Genomic DNA, 22,296 nt, shown 5'->3' on the forward strand with positions numbered 1-22,296 from the left:
GACGAGTCTGACGCATGTGCTTGCTGGATCACTGGTCATTTCAATTGACAGAATAGAACCCAATGTAGAAGAAATAAGTTCACTAAGCATTTTCGTGTGGGCGAGTTGCTTCATACCAGCAATTACAGGAATAAGATTGGGCAAAGGGACTGAAGAAGAAAACGAGAGACGTGAGGACAGGAAAGAGCGCAAACTTCCAACTAGTTTTTATTTCAGAGACCCAAGCCGCTTATGTACCAAATGTGAATCAATTATCACAGGCATGACAGGTAAAACACATGCGCACTCAACCAGCAAAAAACAACTACCACGCCAGGAGGAACACTGCACATAATAACTTTGAGTTTAATGGTGCTGCGAATTGAGTGACGTGTCACCGACTGCCGAAGGGGAACGCGCTCGCGTGCAGGTTCGAAGAAGAAAACCAAGAGTTCAAACAAAACAAAACGAAGCCGTTTTTATGCTTTAAAGGAAAGGAGCCAAGAAAAAACGAAAACAACAACAAAAACACACATTCAAGACGCGTACAACACAATAGATAAAAGGAAAGAGTTCACCAGATACACAACGTCCGAGGAGAAGCGAGAATGCCTTGCAGGCAGCAAGGACGCGGGTTGATGAGTTGCGGTGCGTCGCTGGCGTTGCGTCGAGGGAAGCGGTAGTAGAAAGCCAGGCGTTAAGGTGGAACCCTGGAAGACGCTCAGCCTCGTGAGCCGACCCAGGAACTTGGCGGCAGCAGCAGCAAAAGCATAGCCGTGTCCAGTCAACCGCGTGCCAAAACGCCGTAGGCTAATGCAGGTTATTTAAGGAAGCAGCGGCAGCACGGACCATTAATCTATCGGCTTCCACTGCCAGTCTGGAAAGGGACGCAGTAGGCCTGTGTCGGTGATCCAAGGAATGTCTCCGGCAGCCCGGACCCAAAGTCCGACGGCTGCCACCCCCAAGCTTGAATGACCAACTTCCATTGTGGTGTCTTCGTTCACACCTCGGTTCACTGACACATCAGCTCTTCGCACGTGCACACGCGCAACGGGAGCCTCGCACGCGTGGCGCTGTGCTGTCCGACGCACCACCGTCGACGCACCACGTTCAAAAATCTCTCGACGATTCTGTGGGCACATCGCATATCGCCACCCTTCGGAAAAGGTTTTTCACATAGAAGAAACTGCCGATGGTTCACGCAACACTTTTGTTCATGTGGTAAACGGACAAGTCAGATGTCGCTGAAGACAATGAAGGCACTTTACACAGTCACACATGGAGGCACGTGGAAACGATCTTTTAGGAAATGGCCTCTTGAAACGCAAGCTCTTCGTACCGTTCGAAGATGTTGATGTGGAATATCTTCTTAGTGTGCCCCAAGTCGATCCAATAATCCACATCATTCTTTTCACCAGAAACCACGAATGGACCTTTCCACTGCATCAGGAGTTTATTGTAGTTACTCGGCAAAAGATTGAGGGCACGACCCCCAGCCTATAAGTTCCGCTTCTTTCTATTTCTGTCGTAGTAGCTCTTCTAAGATTTTTTGGCACGCAACAAATTTTGATGTGCTGCTCTCACAGTTTCCTTGAGACGTTCTCTTAGATCATGAACGTACCCATATAATGTCTTCGGGTCTTCTTCCAGCTCTTCTCTTGTCCGGAGCTCTCTGAGGGCTGCGAGCCGTCCTCGCACATGCCGTCTAAATATACACTCAAATGAAGAAAATCCTGAACTCGCCTGCGCCACCTTCCTGTATGCAAACAGAAGTGGAACGATATAATTATTTCATGTTTTGGGCTGCTCTTTACTGAGCTTCCGCAGCATCTGCTTGAGTGTGCCGTTAAATTTTTCCACCGTCCCATTGCGCACTGGATGGTAAGGGGTCATGCTGAGATGTTTCACCGCCGATCGGCCATTGAACTCTGTCATCATTTCTGAAGTCAAACAGGAGCCCTGGTCACAGAGGATCTCTCTCGGAAAACCTATTCATGAAAATATCTCCACCAAATCTTGTGCCACGGTTCCTGAATCTATCTTTGGCAGAGCCACGGCATCGGAATACCATGTGGAAAAATCGACAAGAGTGAGAATATACCTATTCACTTTCGCTGATGTGGGCGACAGCGGTCCGATAGTATCGACCGCGACCCCATCAAAAGGAGTGTCGATAAGAGGCATGCGTCCCAACGGAGCTTTCCCTACTCTGCCTTTCGGGCACGTCCTTTGGCAGGTGTCGCACGACCTGACATACCTTTTAATCAGCTCCTGCACTCCTGGTCAGTAGAATTCTTCCAGAACTCGACCTGTAGTTTTCTTGCTGCCCTGATGCCCCGCCAATGTGCTATCGTGGGCAAGCCTTAACATCTGTGACTTCCAAGACTCTCTGCAAGAGGCGAGATGATAGAGGTGGTACAGCAAACCCTTTTCTACAGAATACGAGTACGACCTGCCGTGCTTATCTTGGAACACCTTTCCTACTTTCACCCAACACGCCTTCAATGAACCATCGTCTCTTTGCCCTTTTTCTAACACCTCTTTGGTGAACTGCATGGGACCAACGCTTAAAGTATTTTCCATACTTTGCCCAAAGCTTCCTTTCGAGCAAAAGCACTTTTGGACCGTCACCATTTTTACTGGTAAACTCTTCATTCACTATGCTAGGACTCAATTTAGCAATGCGCTGCGCCTTCTCCCGATATCTGGATTTGACTACCTCTGATATATTTCGAATTATGACATCGTACAATGGTGTCTCCATGCACTGCACCAGGGCCGTGCCAGTGAAATAAGGGGAACCGATATAGACTTCTGCCGCGTTAACTTTCAGGCTACTGCCATCAACGAGGAACACCTTAGACCTCGGGCCGATGAGAGCTGTCAGGAACTAAGGCCCTCCGCACAACCACTGTATTTCTCTCCGTGTCCCCCAAAAAACACTTACGGGTAGGCCTCGGAGCTCTCCCTCTAGGACAGGCATGTATTGTGCGCCTGCAGAATTTTTCTGGAGAAGTTCTCCCACCACCTTATCCGCAGCTGGTTCAAGCTTACTTGCTGTTGTGGGCCCTGTTCATGCGCAACGCTCTCTGGCTGAACACCACAGGACGACTGCTTTTGGTTTCCGTGATTTATTGAGCAGGGACTTACATCAGGCCCTGATGTCCGGCAATAAACGCAATAAAGCTGTTTTGGCTTTGAGCGACAGTCGGCAGCCTTATGTCCTGGTCGATTAAAAATGATGCATCTTCCTGACTGTCTATTTGGTGGAACGTCCTCTTTTGAAATGCCCACTTCGAACGATTGGTTGAACGAAGACAAGTTTCTTGGCCGATGGGCCTCTAGAAAGTTGTCTGCTGTCTCAGCCATTTTGTCCGGCGTCTTTGATTCTCTTTCACGAAGGAAAAGAAAATTCATGGCGGGCACTTTGTTGACCCAAAGTGTGGTGAGGCGAAAGCCTTAAGCGTGGTGTTGCTGCTTCTCTCACTCATGTGTGGTTAAGATGTTAAGCTTCGCCTCTAAGAGAGGGTTGCAGCCTTCGGTCTACGGCCGCTTATCTGTTTTTTCAGCCAGGGTCCGCTTCGGCAGACGCGGTTGTTGCGACGCGCGTCTTTACTTTCTATCTCTCTTCTTTCTGCACGTGGCAGCGGTGGTGGCTCTGCTTGAGCCAGTCTGCAGGCAGGCCCCGTGCACTTTCCTTTTCGTCCTTCTCTCAGTCCCAACCAACCAACCGACCAACAAACCAACCCGCCTCTAAGAGCGGAACGCGACAGCGTGTTGCAACGCTGCCAGGGAGTCCATAGAACGCCATGGCCCGTTCGGTTCTACGCCTTGCTCGTCGGTAAATTGGTTTTTCAGGAAAAGAAATGTATCTGTCTCTCATATCTCGGTGGACACCTAAACCTCGCCGTAACGGGAAGGGAGGAAGATGGGAGTGAACAAAGACACCGTATTCACTAGACGCGCCTTTGTTCATTCCAAACCATCGAGCTGGCATGGCGAAGTGGTAGCGTGCTCGTCTCGCACTCCGGAGACCGGTGCTCGATTCCCGAGCTCGGCTAATTTCCTTCTCGGATTTATTTATTTATCTGGTCTAACTAGAAAGGTTAATAAGGCTAATTGGTTAAGTAAGCAATTAACTAAACTCAGTCCCACTTACGTGGAGCATCACTATACGGTCTCTTTAATTGGTTGCATGGTTAGTAGCCAAAGTAGAATTGGCCCCGTTTGAAATTCGCGCACTGTGACATCATCACCGTTTCCACCAATTGAAAAGCGTGACATTTCTATCGACAACTGCTGCTTACAAACGATGAGGCATTAAAGGCTTCCGCCTTAAAATCTCCAGACGAGTATGGCAGTTCCTCATTAACTGCTCGGCCACCGCGAAGTCACGTAAATCATTGTACGATGTGGCCGTTCCCGACATTTCGACCCATCGATCAAAAATACTGAGCAAGCACAATGCGTATTTCTAGCCTGTTTCGTTATCAGTTTCGTTATCAAGAGGCTTACTTTCACGAAACCTTTCGTGATAACCTTCTGCTGTGGAAGGAAAATGTTGGAACAGGGCTAGTTTTGCCTTATCATAATCAATTGAATCTGGTAGAGACAGTCGACCGAACACACGGAGAGCCTCCCCAGTCAAACAAATACTGGTCGCATTTGTTTTTCCAGTCCCGGACTACTTGCTGACAGGTCTCGGCTTCCGCTCTAACAGGAAACAGCGTCTTGGTCACATGACCTACTTGCCATAGGCTGCTTGCGAACTCGCCGCCAGAGCCGGGCTCCCCCTCGGTTACCGTACCAGGAAGCTGTCATCTGCTAGCAGATGACGCAAGCTACGGCCACCGCGACGCCGAAGCAACGCCGTGCGCTCGATCATGATACTTAGTCGATTTGAAGACCGTACTGTCAGCTTAGCGTAGGTACATTAGAGAACTCAGCTTCGGAGGTATGCTCGCCGCTATTGCTTGCGGCGAAGTTCGCACAAAGTAGCCCAACTCGCCTTCGCAAAAATGTTGACAGCAAGCGCTATAGCTGCTCCAAATACTATTGGTTCACCTGCGATGCTTTCAGGTAAGCGCGCAGACAGCATGTCGCAAAACAAGCGAACAAGAACCTCTTGACGCCACGAGCAAACAATACGCGCTCGCAGCTCCGAACGCGCGTCCGTTTGCGGTGGATTTCAAGAAAATAAACGAAGATGTAAGAACAAAAAGTCTCACGATGGCTCAGAGAGCAGCTACGGAGCTCATGTGAAGGTTTAACACACGATATCGTCCTCCAGGAACACGAAAAGTACGCAAAATGCACACGGAGTCTAACACAATATGGCTGCCAGCGCGGCACGCAGCTGTCGTCTGCTGCCTTTCCCGCAACCCCAAGTAGCCCGCGGACTGCCAATGGCGAAAAACGAACGCGTTGCTATGGCGATGCTGGCAGGTGGGCGGAGCTTTTGGGCTGCCCGAGAAAAACAAATACCGGACTCGAGTCCGCAAGTAGTCCCGGACAGTCCGGGACTGAAAAACAATTGCAGCCACTGAGTGCTGTAGCCTATTTTTCCTTAGGCCAGCTGTGCCCTTCTGCGATATGCTCAAAACGCTTTAAGCACGCATACAAGTCATCCCTGCGATCGTCGAAAGGCGGTATCAACTTATGTGGGCTAACCGCTGCTAAGGACCCCGGGCGGGCTCTCGATTACCCCCCCACCCCCTTGGGTGACACGTCTTCAGTACCAGAGGTGGGCACTTCGTCACCCATTACCGGAGGTTGAGGGGTGGTCAGATTCCTTTCTTGTGACGCTTGCGCTTATTGGGCCCCCTCATTAAGCAGATGACCAGTGGAGACAATCCATTTGGTGCTTCTGTTGCACATGGTGGCTCTGGGATTGCCCCAAGATCAGCATATTGTCGCCGTAGATGGTCAGCGTGGGGGAATCGAAGGTGCCCCTGCACTTTCACAACGTGCGTCACAGCACTCACAAGTGGATGCACGTCACCCTCCTCCCAAGAGACTTGTTCATCGCGCACTGTCTTCACGTACACGCGATCACCTTCGTGCAAAGCAAGCTCAGCACCAAGCGACACATCACGCTTTTCTTTCATGTCAACTTGTTTTTGTTGCATATCACCGACAAAGCTTGATTTGATTAAAGAATGCTTTGTATGCGGTTGACGCTTTAGAAAAAAATGCGCAGGAATTTGTCCCGTTACATTCCTTTGTGTATTTCTGTAGGCGACAAGAAAATTATCAATGCACACCTGAAGCGAACGCCCGTTGAGTGTCGTCGCGTTCCATGACCTGCTTTAGCAGCGATCATTTCATCGTCTGCACGGTGCGTTCTGCCGCACCATTGGACGCGGAGTGGTATGGCGGTGTAAAGACATGCTTCACACCATTGTTCTTCAAGAAGTCAGAGAACTCTCCAGATGTGAACTGCGGCACATTGTCACTGACTAATGTTTCAGGGAGTCCGTAGGAGGCAAAGACAGTCCTTAGTTCCTCAATTGTCTTGGTGGGAGACGTTGATGGCATCGGCCAAACTTCCACCCATTTAGAGAAAGAATAAACTAGAACAAAGAACACATTAGGATTTTCTCAAGAAAAATCAATGTGAACTCGCTCCGAGCACCTGGACATGTAGCTCCACAGATGGAGCGGCACGGATTGGGGTGAAGGTTGGACTCCTTGACAGATTTTGCACTTTTTGACGCACATTTTGATAGCTTGATCCTTACCAGGCCATCACAGAGAGCTTCTGGCAAGCATTTGCATGCGAGTGCTACCTGGGTGTTCGTCATGAAGCAAATACAGTAGGCGTTCTCTCAACTGATCCTGTATTCCCAGTCGAGTACCCCATGTTATGCAACCTTGCTCAAGTGACAGCTGATAACAGCGCACGTGGTACGCCTTCTTTTCTTCAGGGTATTGGTTTGGCCAGCCCTACAGTGTGTATTCACAAACTCGATTCAAAGTCAGGTTTCGCTTTGTGGCTTTAGCAACCTCCGCAGGATATGACGGCAGGCTCTCGAACACTGGCAGACATTGTTTTACTACATCAGTTGCTTTCTCAGCCTGCAGTAATCTGGAGAGCGCGTCCGATACTTCCCGGTTTTCGCCTTTGCGATACTTAAGCCGATAATTGTAAGCAGCAAGCAGCATGGCCCGACGCTGCATGCGCACTGCGGCCAAAGTAGGCGTCGGTTTGTCCTGGCCAAGGATGAATAGCAATGGCTGACGGTCAGTATGAAGTGTGAATTCCCTGCGTTCGAGAGGCAAAAGCTATGGAAAGGTCGCTGCCGTCTGCTGTGTCGTGAAAAATAACAGCTCCCAGGCCATAAGATGAGGTGTCGCGAAAGCATGCTGATCGGTTTATTGATGTCGTAAAATGTGAACACTTTGCTGCTTGTGAGCAACTTTTTGGTGGAGCGGAAAGAGTCGCTGCATTCTTTAGACCATGACCACTTTTGATCCTTCTTTAGAAACTGGTAAAGTGCCTGTGCTGCTATGGCCACGTTATCCAAACCCTTTGAATAAAAATTCAACATCCCCAGGTATGCCTTCAGTTCGGAAACTGTACTTGGCTCAGGCGCTTCCAGAATTGCCTTTACTTTAGCGTTAGTAGGGTAAATGCCCTCCGCCGTCACTTTGTCACACATATAAGTCACCGAGCCTTGGAAAAACGGCACTTATCGACATTGAATGTGATGTTGTAGGCAAGCAATCGCTGCAAGACACGTTAGAGTGTCTTTTGGCAGTCGTCCATGTCTGTGCCTGCCACAATGCCGTAATCAATGTAGCATCCAACTCCCGAAATGCCCTGCAACACTTCGCTTGTCAAGGCTTGGAAAATGGCTGGAGCGCTGGCCACCCCGTATGGAAGGTGTTGAAATTCGAAAAGCACCAAACTACAGTAGGATACAACTTAAAAAAAAAATAGCAGTTGCTCACACTGGGCCGCGGTCCGCGGCGTCCTGTGTTACTCCGCTGGCCAATCGCAACTGTAAACAAAATCAGCTTTTTAATTCTTGACTATATCAAACAATCCACGTGTCAAAATCCTAGGGCTTATTTTTTGCTTGTGATAAGCTTCTTATTTACATAAGAAGAAACGTTTAAGGAGCAGACTACTTTTTTGTCGAGGAGAAATTCGGTGCGCAGAGGCTGATTGTGGGCGCAGCTTCCCTGCAGACTTAAGTTGTATCCGACTATAGTGTTAATAGTCAAAAGTGGTGTGGTTTCTGGAGCGAGCGGCACTTGCTGGTAGGCAGCAGATAGATCGAGTACTCAAAAAAATTTTTCCACCCGCTAGTGTTGAATACAAGTCCTCCGGTCTTGGCAATGGATAGTGTTCGGTCTTCAACACTAGGTTTACCGTAACTTTATAATCTCCGCATAGCCGCAGGCTACCGTCTTTATTCTGGACCACAAGAACTGCTGTTGCCCAGTCACTATGTGAAACCTACCAATTCATGCCTGTTTTTACTATTTGGCCGAGTTTTTATTCTACTCTTTCACGTAGCGCGAAGGGAACCGACCGTGCGCGACTGAAAACGAGAGCAGCAATCTGTTTCAGCACAATGTTCGCCTCAAAGTTGCGTACTGCGCCCAGCGTGTTCAATGAAAAACGAAGAAAATTTTTCACGCAGTGCTTCAACGCGGCTTCCGCGCAAAATCTGCCTTATCTGCCGCCACTCCACCTGAAGGCGCGCAAGCCATTTGCGGCCTAAGATTGCTGGTTGCCGCCTCCCGCTATCACGCGTTACGAAAACAGGCAGATTCATGCGCTGGTTGTCGTACACGGCTGATACGTCACACTGGCCTTTCAAAGACAACTGCTCCCACGTGTAGGTGCGCAGTGACATGCTAGTGGGCTCACACTGCGCGTGCAGAAAGACAGAATTGTACAGACTCTCTGGAACAACTGAAACAGCCACGCCGGTGTCGATCTGCATTTTCAGTGGCTTGTCTTCAGCTTAAACATTCACTTCGTAACTTGATCAAGTCAAGTTTCTAAAATGGTACGAGTCTATCCCTTCTTCCTCGTCCTCAGTACCATCCATTGTATTCAGGCGCCTTGCGTTTGGGCACATTTTCTTCAAGTGACTGACTTTTAAACACTTATGGCATTTAAAATATTTGTACCAGCTCTGCTGTGATTCACGCTGCCTAGCACACCTTTCACAAAACACTTTCACTGGAACTTGGTCAGGATTCGACTTCGGTAATCTTTCTTTCCGTGCGCTCTTGCTCTTAGCCTGCAAGGAATGCAACAATAAGTTTGCCTCTCTCACTCGCATTACAGCGGCGTACTTTGCTACTAACTCTCGGTTCAATGCAATTTTTCACTTCCACTCAAACGTTAATCTCTCGGCAACGAACAATGCACGCTGGCTTTCCGTGTTCCGCGAGCCTGCAACTAACCTGTCCCGTAACGCATATTGCAAGAATGTGCCAAAATCGCACTTCCTAGCCAAATGTTTCACTTCAACAATAAATTCTTCCACACCTTCATGCTCTAGCTGTACGCGGCGATTGAACTTGCACTGTTCGGCAATCACAGAGCTTTTCGGACAGTAATGGGTTGAAGCAGTCGGTTTACCAAAGCACAAGTCTTGTCAGCGGGTGTTTTCGGAAGACACAGACTTTTCAACTCCTCATAAGCTTTCGCGCCAATAACAGTAAAAAATACAGACAGCTTTTTCCCTTGCAATTTTGTTCGGGCCAAAAAAGAGTTCAAAACGTTCGATGTATGATTCGATTTCTGAGTTTTAGCATCACACTCCGCTATCTTCCCGTAAGAAGGCATTTAGGCAGTACTTATCACACACTGCGTCTGTCTTCCCTTCGTCAGCATTCCTGCTGAACTCAGTTCACGCTTTCGTTTGCTATCGTGCTCCTTGAACAGGTACAGCTCAGCCGACGGTCAAGTGTTCGAAGAACGTGCTGGGTGCACTGGCTGGTCTTCTTACCGAAGAACGTTCCTTCCGCAGTGCCGAGGCGTCCCCACGCGTGGCCGAAGTGCCTCGTCGCCAGATGATATGACTGACGCCAGTCGTGGACGACGAACGAAAAATGCTTATTGAAAAGCGCGCTGAAATAAATAAGCTTGAGCGTCGTGATAACGCCGCATGCAACCATGGTCCGCAAGACTACAATGACGTCACAGCCAGCGTCGCGCTATCACAGGTTCACTATTGATTTCCGTCTAAAGAGGAGACCAGCTGTGCACTCGATTGCCTCGTATCCATCTTCGTTTCTGAATCTGATTCCTAAAATTGCAAATGAGCAAAAGAGGAAACCACTCTTCCTCAATGGTCCCACTTCACGAAGCACTGGTGATTAGTCGCACAATGTACCAGCTGCCTTTAATTTCCCCCTCGGTATCACAGCTTTGCCGTCCGGAAAATTTTGCACAGAAAGGACCTTAGCAGAGCCCTTTGAGTACCGCAGGCAGCAGCGAACAGTGCAGTTCTTCATGCGTAACTACCGAAAACCTGAGCTTTGTCGCTTCACAGAGGTTACTATTGCAACTTGGCCGCCTCGTAGAGATGGTGGCTGGCCGAGACCTCTTCAAGCGGCTCCGAAGGAGATCTGAGCCTGGTGTCTACTTGCAGCTTAATACTTTTACTTTCCTAGGCCTTGTTGGCCGAATAAAAAGCAAGCGGTTGAAACCACCCTGGTCATTTGCGAGCCTCGACAGTGCGGTCTCTATTCCTAACATGCTCGCTACCCAAGCAACAAAGCAAATTGGCCCAATACGGCAAATGGATGGTTGCACTCAGGTTTTGAGTAGGGCTGGCCTTTGCCAATACGTTTCCAGTATTGGGCCCATTAGCGGTGCTGCTTGCGTAAGAGCAGTTCTTTTTTGGTGGGAACGCTTTCGCTACTACTCGAACATTTAGAAAGAGTATGCCCGCCATATTCAAGTTTTCACTGGTGGTTCTGCAGATAAGGCCAGAGGTGTTAGCGCAGTTGATTTTCACATTCATTCTTTGAATACTTCGTGACCTTTAGGCTTTAGTGAGGTCATGGCCTCCACAATGACAGAAGAGTTAAAATTGATGCGGCTGTACACAAAGTAGGATCTTGTGCGGCTCAACCTATTGTGATCTTGGCGGATTCAAAATTTGCTCTTCGAAGGCTAATTCGCGGGTTCCCTACAGATCCTTTGCGTCTTAACTCCCTACGCATGATGCATAATCTGAACAACAGAGGATTTTCCATGCGATTTCAACGGGTGTTCTCACATGTCGGTGTCATAAGCAATGAGATGGCGGACAGTCTCGCTCATAAAGCGCTGTTAGGTAATGCATGAAGAAAAGTGTCTCAAACGCGAAGATATTCTTCAGAAAAACAGTGCTCGGCATTTTCAGTACTGTGTGGAGCTCACCCATCAAGCCGTGTGTGACCAATGCACTAAAAAGATCCCAGGCCACACTACTACATGGCATTCACACGGGCTTTGCCCTTATCCCTGCGTGCATGTATGAGACAGGTCTGGCATCGTCTCCGCTGTGTACTACATGTTGCGGCTACGGTGATATAGAACATTATCTTATGTGCTCTTCAGTGTACAACGCGGAAAGGTGTGTGCTGTTCGCTTCCCTCAAGAATACAGGAGACCGTCACAGTTCCCTTTAGGACATTGTTTACGTGCGCGAAAATTATCGTGTAAAAAGGAGGCTTCCAGGACTCGGATTTAGACTGCAGACTATTAACTGTTACCGGTGATTGTGTTTAGAGCTATGTAGATTAATCGGGTGTCAGCTGTGTGCCTGATTTGTCGACCTTATTTAATATTTAAGGGTAGCTACGGTGAGCAATTGGTGGCAGAATCCGCAAGGCTAACCCCACCAGTAGCTTGCAACAACCTCAAACTACCTGGAAAATAAGAGGAACGTGTTAAGGTGGTTGTAAAAAGTAGGAATGATTGGATAACTTGTAATAAAATCGTCCAGCCATAACGTGCTCGTCACTGCTAGAAATTTGATAAGTTTACCGGCTTTCTTTGCCGTGTATTTTGCAGGATGCACTTGTGTGGCTCTCCAGTACAGTAATCAGGAAAGAAGGAGGCCCCAGACGAATGTTGCACACAGATGTATTTGGTCACTTCAGTGATCAAAGCGCTTTTTGTACCATGGCCAAGCCTGGCAGGAAACGCTCATCAGAACAGCCCGACCTCTTACCAAATCATACCCTCTAAGGGGAAGTGATTTGCTTCAGGATGTTACGTGTGTGCCCGGCCAGCGTTTCGACCCAGAAATCCCTGACTACTTCAGGCAGCAACTTGGTCACCACAATGGATACTCCCATATCGACCGCTTCACTGACTCCTTCCAGTAAAAAATGCGCGCCCTCCAGCCAGGTGAGCCACACGTCCAGAGCAACAAGGTCACCGGTTGCGCTGTTTACTTCAAACAGCATGTTCAAAGTCACGTAGGGGGAGGCAGTGGTCACTTTTCCTGATTTCCCGCTGCAGTGCCTAGAAGGAAATGAAATCAAAAGCGAACAGTGGGTTATATTCAACTTTGTCTAGTCGTAAACACGTAATAGCAAGACAAAATTTTACCACAGTTCACTTTTTGCGCACCCTACATCGTCCCGCCAACCCGCATATCTCATCGCACTTCTCATCCTTTCCAAGTTTCTCGACCACGTGCCCGCACGGTTACTTTTGCAGCCTCATTTTCCCCCTTACCATTCTGGACTGGAACGACCTTCCCAGAGACATTGCAGCCATCATGTGCTCCGCGACCTTCGCTGATAATCTTCATGCTCATTTGTAATCGTGTTAACACTTGCCGCCAACGAATATTGTACCCACCCCTTATGTAATGCCCCTCACCGGGCCTTTAAGGAAAATAAATGAAATCAAATGAAACTGTTCTGACGCACTGATTTCCTCCATACAGGTATGGTTAAGAGGCAGAACATCGTTTAAACGTCTAGAAATTAATCGAAACCACACAGCAGTCGCTGTTATGATCAACTTCATTGAAACATAAGTACGTTTACTACAAATCTGTGGCCACCTTACCACCGCAAACTTTCTAATCTCATCCGCCACTTGACTTTCTGTGCACGCCTGCTACGATCGCTTTCTCTCGGAATCGATTCGGTTACCATAAAGCCCACAGGTTGTCTTATTTTATCACTACATGCCCTGCCTTTTCTCAGCTGTTCTATATGTCTACCCGGATATCAATTTGAGTGTCTAACCCGATCATTTCAAATATGTTGCCGTACCTTAGCGCTACAGCAATAATTTTTTTGCATACATCACTCCGCACTCCTAAACTTAATTTCTAGGCTTTTGTTACGCTCCAAGTTTCCACCCTGTAAGTAGTGGTACTGGAAAACACAACCGTTTTAATTAATTCTTCAGGGACACTCGTGAGCTGCTATTCGTAACCTGAATGTGCTAGTAATATGCACTCCCTCGCACCCTTATGTGAACGGTGGTTACGCTCTCCTTGTACGGCCCGGCGGTTACTACGTAGCTTAAGTGGAAGTAATCGCGGACAACTCCCAGTGGTTCACCGCCTACTGTTAACTCTTGTACTCTTCCCAGACTATTCGAGATAACTTCAGATATTTGATATTTATTTTAGGCTCTCCGTTCTGCTTCCTAGTCGGGGTTCTCAATCATGCTTTTAAATTTATCCGCGGGTTACTCAGTAAGGCCGTGTTATCAACGAATCAGAGTTCACTAAGGTATTCTCCATTTCCGTTCATCTGCACCTCTTCCGAATACAATTCTCTGAATACCTCCAGTAAGCAAGCGGTTTAGAGTACTTCACCGCTTGTGCTAGGCGAAGTAGTCTGTAGTATAGCATGGGAAGTTGACGCGGTGAAGTACGGTGGTGACACCTTTTATGATTCGCAGTTTAGCACCTTTATAATGCAAGACTATTGTAGTTGTGCAGCCATTAAACAGATATTTCAATAGCTTTACATGAGCTTCTTCTCAATATCCTGGTTCCGGAATTCCTGCATGACTGGCGGGGTTTCGACTCAGTCAATTCGCATTCCGCACCCTCCAAAGGCTGCACATACATATTCATTTGTCATACTGCGCGTATTTTTCTGTCACCTGACTTATAGTGTGAATGTGGTGAATCGCGGAGCCATTAAAGCCCTTTTGGCAGCTTGACCATACGTCACCTTGCTATATATTCTTTTTATGTGTGCGGTTAAAGAGCTGCCAGCATGTCACTCGGTGGCAGCCCCCTGACGCTGCGTCGCAAAAGAGCTACCGGGAGCAATGAAGCCTGCTGTCAGTAGGCTCCCTCATTTCTGGAAGATGCGTGTTCCTAAAGACATTAGTATCTTCCGTGGAGAGAGCACACTACTGGTCTAGAGGGTTGCTAAAAATATTCCACGTAGCCATGCCGTCGGTCGGAGCGGCTCGTGTACGCCGTAGTGACAATGAAATTGGAATTGGAGACAGTGGAAAAACTTCTCAGCACTACAGTCATTGTCCCCATGCGGCCAAGTATAGAAAGTATATGGATTCCGCAGGCCAGTGTTGTCAGAAAATATAATAACCCTTTAGACATAAATTGCGGACAGCTGAAACCTTCCAACCCATATAGGCTGTCGTGTAGGACATGCATTAGCGCAGAACGTGTTGCTTGAACAGCGTTAAAAAATTCTGGTTACCTTTTTTTTTAGGTGTCAGTTCACAAAATTGTCGGTCTGAGCTGTTCCACTTACTCCAGGTTTTAAATGAGCTCCTAAAATAACGACCCTTCGATGGGACATATGTACGGCAACACGAAGGGGCTTGTAGTGAAAACACCTCCTAGCGGCCTCAGTACGCATTTGAATCCGGAGGCGAGGATAAAAGGAATTCGGTACTCTAAACAGCTTCTAGTGCCTGCATTATGAATAGTGTGCCGGCGCCCCCTGTTTGTGACAGAGGAGGCTATCCCTCTCCTTCTTAATGAAAAAGATACTGCTGCGTGTAGTGCGGCGCAGTTGAGTCATAAAACGGTTCGAACGTACAACTGCACTCCGCCAAAAAGAGATTTTATCAATATCAGCCAGAGGATTAGGCTAGGCAACAGTTGCAGTTCCGAGAATACCAAACAAAAAATAAATTTAAGAGCAAGGTAGCTAAACTGATTGTAGGGTGACTGACGTGCACAAGAATGTCTTCCTCTAGTAAAGTACGGGCCCACATAGCTCAAACCACGCAATATCCAGAGTCTAAGCGGTCTGCCTTCATTTACTTGGCCCTATCTCATGGATGTATGCCTCAGCGGCATGCATTTCGCATTAACAATCTGATAAGGAAGATACATATTTTAAACGCACTGATGACATGTTCTTGCTTGCATCAGTCGGTCACGCTTTACTGCCGCACAGCATTGTCGTAAAGGTCTGTTTTCGTGATCACTTTTACCTTCCTTGATTTATTAGTTTATTTATTGCCAACCTGTTAAAAACTAGCCCTGTATAATTCGTGTTTCGCAAATAAACGCACGCCGTAGAATGATTCTCTCATCAAAAATGGTGCATTGGTTGAGCTGAAAATTAGCACAGAAATGGCATTTGGCCGGCAGAATTGTTTCATGCTACGTTTGTTGGGGTTACTTGCCTTCATCGGTCAAAGCAAATTATCGTATATTCGCAGCGTCTTCGCCGAAGGCGAAAAAAATCCCGCCGTTCTGAGTAACGTTGGTTATGATAGCACTCGCACCGATGGCGCCATCTCGTTTGTTGGCCGTAAAAGTTCGGCAAGGGAGGGGGCTTGCGTTGTTTTTCAAAGGTTTGAAGACGCTTTTTCAACTGCTTTATTGGTGATGCAAAATAAACGTAGTTTGGCCAAAATTCCACTAAATTTCAATTCTTTGGTGAAGGAACCCCCCACTCCCCCCCCCCCATTTGTTGAATCTCCATGGTTGCCAAATTAGATGGCGCCACTCGTGTGATCGCTGACAGAACAGCTTGATTTCCTTTGTCGCCACAGCAGAAGATGCAAGTATGCGACGATTTTGATCGATACAGGAAAGTAACCGAAGCAAATGTAGCTTGAAACAATTCTACCGGAAACATGCCCTTTCTGTACTAAATTTGATCTCGAACAATCGACCCGTTTAGCTGAGAGAAGCGATCTACTGCGCGCGTTTATTTCTGTAACACGCGGGATGGAGAGGAGCCGCCGAGGTGACTCAGTAGTCGGTGCTCTGCTGCTAACACGAAAGACGTGAGTTCGATCCCGGCCGCCGTTATTGCATTTCAATGAAGGGGAAGTGCTAGAAGCCCGTTTGCTATGCTATGTGAATACACGTCCAACAACCTGAGGTCGTCGCATTATCCGGAGCCTTCAACTATGACGTCCCCATAGCCTCAGTCGCTTTGGGACGTTAAGCCCTACAAACCATAACCTTTTTATAGATAGGAGCTTCCGATGTTGTAATATTGTCTAGGCTATTTTTGTCGCTGACATGTAAAACTCCTAGCTGTTTTAGCAGTAAACTCGAATGCCACATCAGCATTAGCGCGACTTCGTGAGCATCGCATTGGCGTCTTTAGCGTGAGTTCAGCATTAACGAAGGGAGAGGAAAGCACCCTAGCACCGTCTGTGCTCGCAGTCAGGGGTGGTGGCGTGCCCCTCTGATCAGAGAGCCATGGAAGCGGCACGCAACCACTCCGGCAGTCAGCGTGGCGGCCTGTGTAGTGTTACAGCGGTAAGTAGTAAAGACCAAGGTGAGCGGCCAATGCGCGTGCGTCACTGTCGTAGTTGGATGCCGACTGCTGGCATGGGACCACCCGTTCGCAAATCCCGTGCCTCGGGATAAATTCATGGTAATGTCAGGACGCGTGGTTGCAACAAGTGGGGTCACTGTGAAGTGAAACGCATCGAGAAAACATCCTAAATCCGAATACTCTCGGAAGCATCCGAAGCATCGCACGGCCCTTTGCGCCCATCGAAGGGTTCGAGTCAGGAACGACGCACCGAAGCCGCTCATCTGGGACGCCAGAATTAACAATTTCGCGCTGCTTCAGACGGGGATCTACATTACCGCGAACGTGGAATCTCCGTTTTAAGTTTTTTGATAACCCTGAATGAGCACAACGAACTGCAGCGCGCAAGGTTCAGTGCGTAGCCACAGAGATTATTTCATTATGGTCTATGAGGAAACACAAAGAACACTTATGGCTTGACGTTTCCTATATGGTGAAAAATGGTTGAAGGGGTGTTTGGCACATGCGCTCACCTCCACGGTACGCTGAAGTGCGCAAACCCGTGCGTACTAATCTCAAGCATCGCCTTGCCCCTCCTGCAGAAAAGTCTTGGTGCTCCCTGCAACTCCATCTTGGACAGGCCGACCAGGGTGGTGTTGCCTACTCTCAGACCGAGCAGCACATCTATCGGCTTCGCGTCCGCTAAGTTGTAGGATTCGGGCAATCGCTTGAGAACGTCATCCACCACCGGCTCCAGGTCAACGTCAGGAAAGGTGCAAGTGCCTAGACACATAAATAAGGATGCGCAAAATTTATAAGTACCAAAAGGAAACTGAGCATTAGAGCAGGGATGGTGTAAAGTGGGCAATTAGGATTTTAGCACAACAAAACACAGTTTGTGCTGGTTAAATGTCTATTCTGTTGGCGGCTCTAAGTTGTTTGGCTTTGTAACGGTCTATTCTATTGGCTGTTCAGGCTGTAAGGGAGGCTGTCCACTCACGCTATGAGGGACGCTCTCATGAAGGCGTCCCCATAGCCTTAGTAGCTTTGGGACGTTAAACTCCATGAACCATAATCCACTTGCTGCGCTCTGCTTTTCCACTTTTCATTCTCGGCTGTGCGCCTCGTTCGGTCGGTTAGGATGAAAGACTGCGATAGCAAAAAAAAAAAAAGCGCGAGGAGGAAGCGAATGAAGAGGGTACCGCGGAAGCATGAAAAGGAAAGCGCTAGAGGAAGCTATGGCGCAAAGTACACAGCGAGCGTGTCCCCGTAGTGCAAGTTGCTCAGAGATGGCTTGCTGGCGGCGCGTTGCATGAGTGGAGACCAGTCCGCGCCGGCTGCTGTGAATCGCTCCTAGGCCTCACTCATGCGCTTCCACCAGTGATTTTCCGTTTAGCGAGGCAGTCGCGGCCCACTCCACCGCACTCTCGGTGATTGATGAGAAATAGTCCGCACGGGACACATTATCAGCGCCAGCCACGCCACACACAACCTCCTCTTCTTGTCATCTTGCTTTTATATGCCGCAAAACTACATTACCTGAAAAGCTGCGCTCGAGTATCCGATTAGAGAGTATCGTAATCGTCGGTGAATTTTTCTTTTTTCGCTTTTATAATAGGTCAGTAATTACATCTGGAAATTAATTGCATTTTACAAACCGCTTTCTCTGAGCCCGTGAAGATGTACTCATACGTAGGCTACAGAATTTCAGAAAACATCTAGCCCATCAGCGAAAACAGCGTATAAAACGATATTATGTTCAGTTAAATGCTGCTTCCAAGACGTGAAGACACACGGGCATATAAAAAGCGCACAATTAATTCTCATGAATGATTTGCACGAAAGTGTGGTTACGCTCCGACGATTCATACGCACTGCTCTCCATTGGCGCTTTAGGTCCTGTCCTCATTATTAGCACGCCCGTCTTGAGCAGCCGCTAATCTGAAGGCAGCTGAACCGGCAGCCTGAGCAATGAAACAGATCGCATGCGTCTACTCTGCCCATTTCTGACGTCAGTTTTCGGCAGTGAGGAGTAAACTGCGGCAACCAACTACTGGCTGAAACAGCAAAAAGAAATTTGGAAATAAAAAGCTTGCGCAAACTGTCTCCTTGTGTCAGCCCTTACGGCATTATCAAGAGCATACCAGACAAGCCAAGCATGACAGATATCTGAAATTTCTAGAGCGTAAAAGCCACCTTAACTCACTCCGAGATCCTGTCTCGAGCGTCGTCTCAATGACCCGTAAAAACAGTTAATAAATGTACTCTTTCCTGCCTGCGCTCGTTTGACCAGGCTGCCGGGCAAATGATACGGACATTTAGAATGTTTTGCAGCACTTGCGCGCTGCACTTGAGTGCATGAAAAAGCACAATTGTTGTTTTGGCCCATTGTTACGTGTTAAAGAGAACCAGAGTATTAGAACTCTATACCACTAAAACTGCTCCGTAGGAACTGTGTAATAAAAAGTTGTCCATGCATGTTTTAACCGAAAAAGCGAGACGCGCAAGTCAGATTTGTTAGATTCATAACCTAAAACATTGAGGTAAAGTTGTAATGACATTGCATTTAAAATTGAGCATTCTTCGATAACCGTACTTTATTGCTCCAAGATCCTCCTCATTCACGCGTCATGGGCAGCAAATTTAAGCACAAGCTAACACAAACAGTAGTGCACTTAGGACAGACTGCACGAAAGAACACTGCCCACCCCACGCCCATGAAAGAACTCATAAAAACCTTAAAGAAGTCACTATGATGATACTCTCAATGTGAGCTCAGGCCAACAAAGGATTTCTGCGTTTGTTCTTCTGTGCGGTATTTTGTCCCAAAACTGTAGTGCTGGAAACAACCACAAAGATGCTAGTGGGGCTCACACATGGCAAATAATTCATTACCATGAAACGCGCTACGCTGCAGGAAACCGCATATGAAAGAAAAAAGGGACGTCGCAGCTGTTATGTATCGATCCATTAGAAGGGCAACTATGTTCAATTTCTACAGTGGTACTGCCGATGAAAATGCTTAAACGCAGACCTTACAAGACATGATTGATTGTTCACAATAATGACAAAATTCTTCTTTAGCATAAGTGAGGTGGAGCACTTGGAGCAGACCTCAAGGATGACGACGACAATGATACAGCTTCACGGAAGGTTTAGCAAGCGAGGAGATTTAACAGTGAAAGCGCAAAATTATTCAAGATTGCTGCCGCTTTGTGCAGAATTGAATAAATTACCATTTAAAAAAGCTAACGTTTATCCTTCAACTTCAGTACGCCGCTATAACATCTCGTTTCTTAGCATCTAATTTCTGTGTGCCTTCTTAGTTAACAAAGAACCACCTTCAGTAGAAAAGAAACATAGAGCAAAATATTGGAGATAAGAATATTGTGGCAAGTCTACTCACCGAATCGCGCACTTTCCTGGGCGGACACAATTGCTGCGCAGAGCAGGACTGCGCCAATAGTCTTCATATTTGCAATGATGCGACAGCAGCACTTGCTGAAAGTAAGAAAAAATTACAAATGAAAAAGCGACTTTTCGTGTTATTAATGAAAAAAAAAGTTTGGTTTTGTTTTCTTTGTGAGGGTTTAACGTCCCAAAGTGACTCAGGCTATAAGGGACACCGTAGTGAAAGGCGCCAGAAATTTCTACCACCTCGGGTTCTTGAACGCGCACTGACATCGCACTGTACACAGGCTCTAGAACATCGCCTCCATCGAAATTCAACATGGGTGCTCCCGATTTTTGATAAAGCAGACTCACCTTTTCGAGAGGAAGCAGCCGCTTAAAATTTATTCCACTGCACTACTTCTTTCTGTCTTCACTTCTAGTTTAACACTGTATTTGCTTGGGATAAAGTTCCAAGTAAACAATGTTAATTAGATGTTAGCGTAAGAAATTTCGCTAATGATGTATATAAGTAGAATGTTCTCATAGCAATTATATTCTCGCTCAAAGCTGCGAGCATTATTATTCACGAGGATGCAAAAAACTAAAGGAATACTTCTATAATAAAGCTTATGAAAAATTTCATTCTATAACTGGTTTGTTTCTATACCTTATTAATTCCGCGTCTTTTCAGGTGCGCAAATAAGCCGCCACTCTGTTGGCCTTAGTGTTTATTCCTTGATCCGCTTGGATACGGTTGTTTAAGTGACAAGAAGCTGGGCTCTAGGAAAAAAGTCAAGAAATGTCGTACTTAATGGCACAGCCAGCTTCATCCTATGATGCTAGTCAATATCATTGTTTGTGGTATACCATAGTTTGATTTATTTAACTTATGCTTTAAGCATGCTGGAATGCCAATAGGTTGACGGATCTCATGAGCAGTGCCAGCGATGCTCTTTTTGCGACGGATTTTCGTATCAGAGTGGTGGAATTCACAATATCTGGAGTGGGTATAAACGAAGAAAGTGTCTTTTTTTTTAAGTACCTCTAACTGCTCTGGCTGCAAGCGACCCATTTTAGGACAAGTCACCACAGACTTTACTAATTTCACCCAAATAACGAACCTTGTTAGCCCTTTGAAGAAAGCTAGCACGACGACACAGTAGGAGGTAAGGCCTTGTCGAAGAATATTTTTTTCTCTAGTAATTCTATTACAGATGCAAAATATGCGCGCACTGCCTATTATCACACGAAATAAGTCTAGGAGCAACTGTGAGCACGCACTGAGGGTTTAATTCCTACCTCTATCGATGCGTTTTCAGGGTGATGGCTCTCCAGGAGGTGTGGCTTGCTCCCGCTCAGATGACAGTGGTGCTTTATAGCTCGCTCAGGGTTATTTGTACGAGGCAGGCAGTGTGGCTACGCTGATACAGAAGGAAGCCCGTGTAGGGGTCGTTACTTGCGTCCGGTCGGACTGCCGATTGCGAGCATAGTGGAGGCTGCACGGCGCCTCCAATTAGTTCACTTCTGAGATGAAAGAGATTGTAATAATAGGAGGGTTTCTAACCACTGCTGTAGCTTTAAATGCAGCCTCATTGCCCTCTCTGCCGACAATGGCTTATCTGACGCTTCCCGGCCATGTCTCGACCTTGTTATGTGTTGTGTCAAAAGAAACTCTATTCGCGGCTACGGTCGAGAGTTTTGATAAAATTTTAACCGGTCATTGACGCTCTTTGCTGGACGCCTGTACCTAACCATCCAAAGGGCGGCATGTTTGGCTAGTATTTTTATGGGCTCACGGACCCACCCAACAGATATCACCCAAGGATGCAGGAGCCAAGAGAAAACCCGACCAGTGGTGGCGATTCTTTTAGATCTTTCTCGCGCTCGCTCCGCGCTTGGTCCCCTTCGAGCACAGCGCTCCCGTGGACGGCGTAAGACGTAATCTGGAACAATATGAGGTATTGTATGATAGCGGTCTCGTAAAAAATACGGCGATAAAAGTACACTTTTTATTGAAATTTATATTAACTAAAAATTACGAGGAACTTTAGCGGCTAAAGTGGTGAAAGGCGAAAGCCTGAGAGCTGCATTCTGCTACGCGATTGTTCACTGCACATTTTGTTGGTGCATTAATTAACTGCCAATTAATGACGCTTAAGCTTCGCCTTTAGGAGTGAAACGCGACAGCGTGTTGTAGCGCTGCCACGGAGTCCAAGGAACGCCACC

At 47.3% G+C, this 22,296-nt stretch overlaps 1 protein-coding gene across 1 annotated transcript; it reads right to left on the minus strand.

Moving 5' to 3' along the window:
* Window positions 1-12,064: 12,064 nt before the first annotated feature.
* Window positions 12,065-21,477, minus strand: LOC149343914 (uncharacterized). Its single transcript, XM_089542522.1, has 4 exons — window positions 21,370-21,477; window positions 20,084-20,178; window positions 17,211-17,460; window positions 12,065-12,466 (listed from the first exon to the last, which is right to left on the minus strand). The coding sequence occupies exons 2-4, from the start codon at window positions 20,148-20,150 to the stop codon at window positions 12,184-12,186; spliced, it is 600 nt and encodes a 199-aa protein (XP_089398648.1). The 5' UTR covers window positions 20,151-20,178; window positions 21,370-21,477; the 3' UTR covers window positions 12,065-12,183.
* Between the last annotated feature and the right edge of the window lie 819 nt (window positions 21,478-22,296).

This window comes from Amblyomma mixtum, chromosome 5, assembly GCF_055824585.1.
Source record: "Amblyomma mixtum isolate Tamu chromosome 5, ASM5582458v1, whole genome shotgun sequence".
Classification (NCBI taxonomy): domain Eukaryota; kingdom Metazoa; phylum Arthropoda; class Arachnida; order Ixodida; family Ixodidae; genus Amblyomma; species Amblyomma mixtum.

What these genes read in the sequence shown, in the direction of transcription:
- LOC149343914 (XM_089542522.1), bottom strand. Translation starts at nt 20,150, where the DNA reads ATGAAGACTATTGGCGCAGTCCTGCTCTGCGCAGCAATTGTGTCCGCC. An exon ending in CCAGGAAAGTGCGCGATTCG is followed by an intron (nt 17,461 to 20,083) that starts GTGAGTAGACTT and finishes TTATGTGTCTAG; the next exon opens with GCACTTGCACCTTTCCTGAC. An exon ending in CACTTCAGCGTACCGTGGAG is followed by an intron (nt 12,467 to 17,210) that starts GTGAGCGCATGT and finishes ATTTCCTTCTAG; the next exon opens with GCACTGCAGCGGGAAATCAG.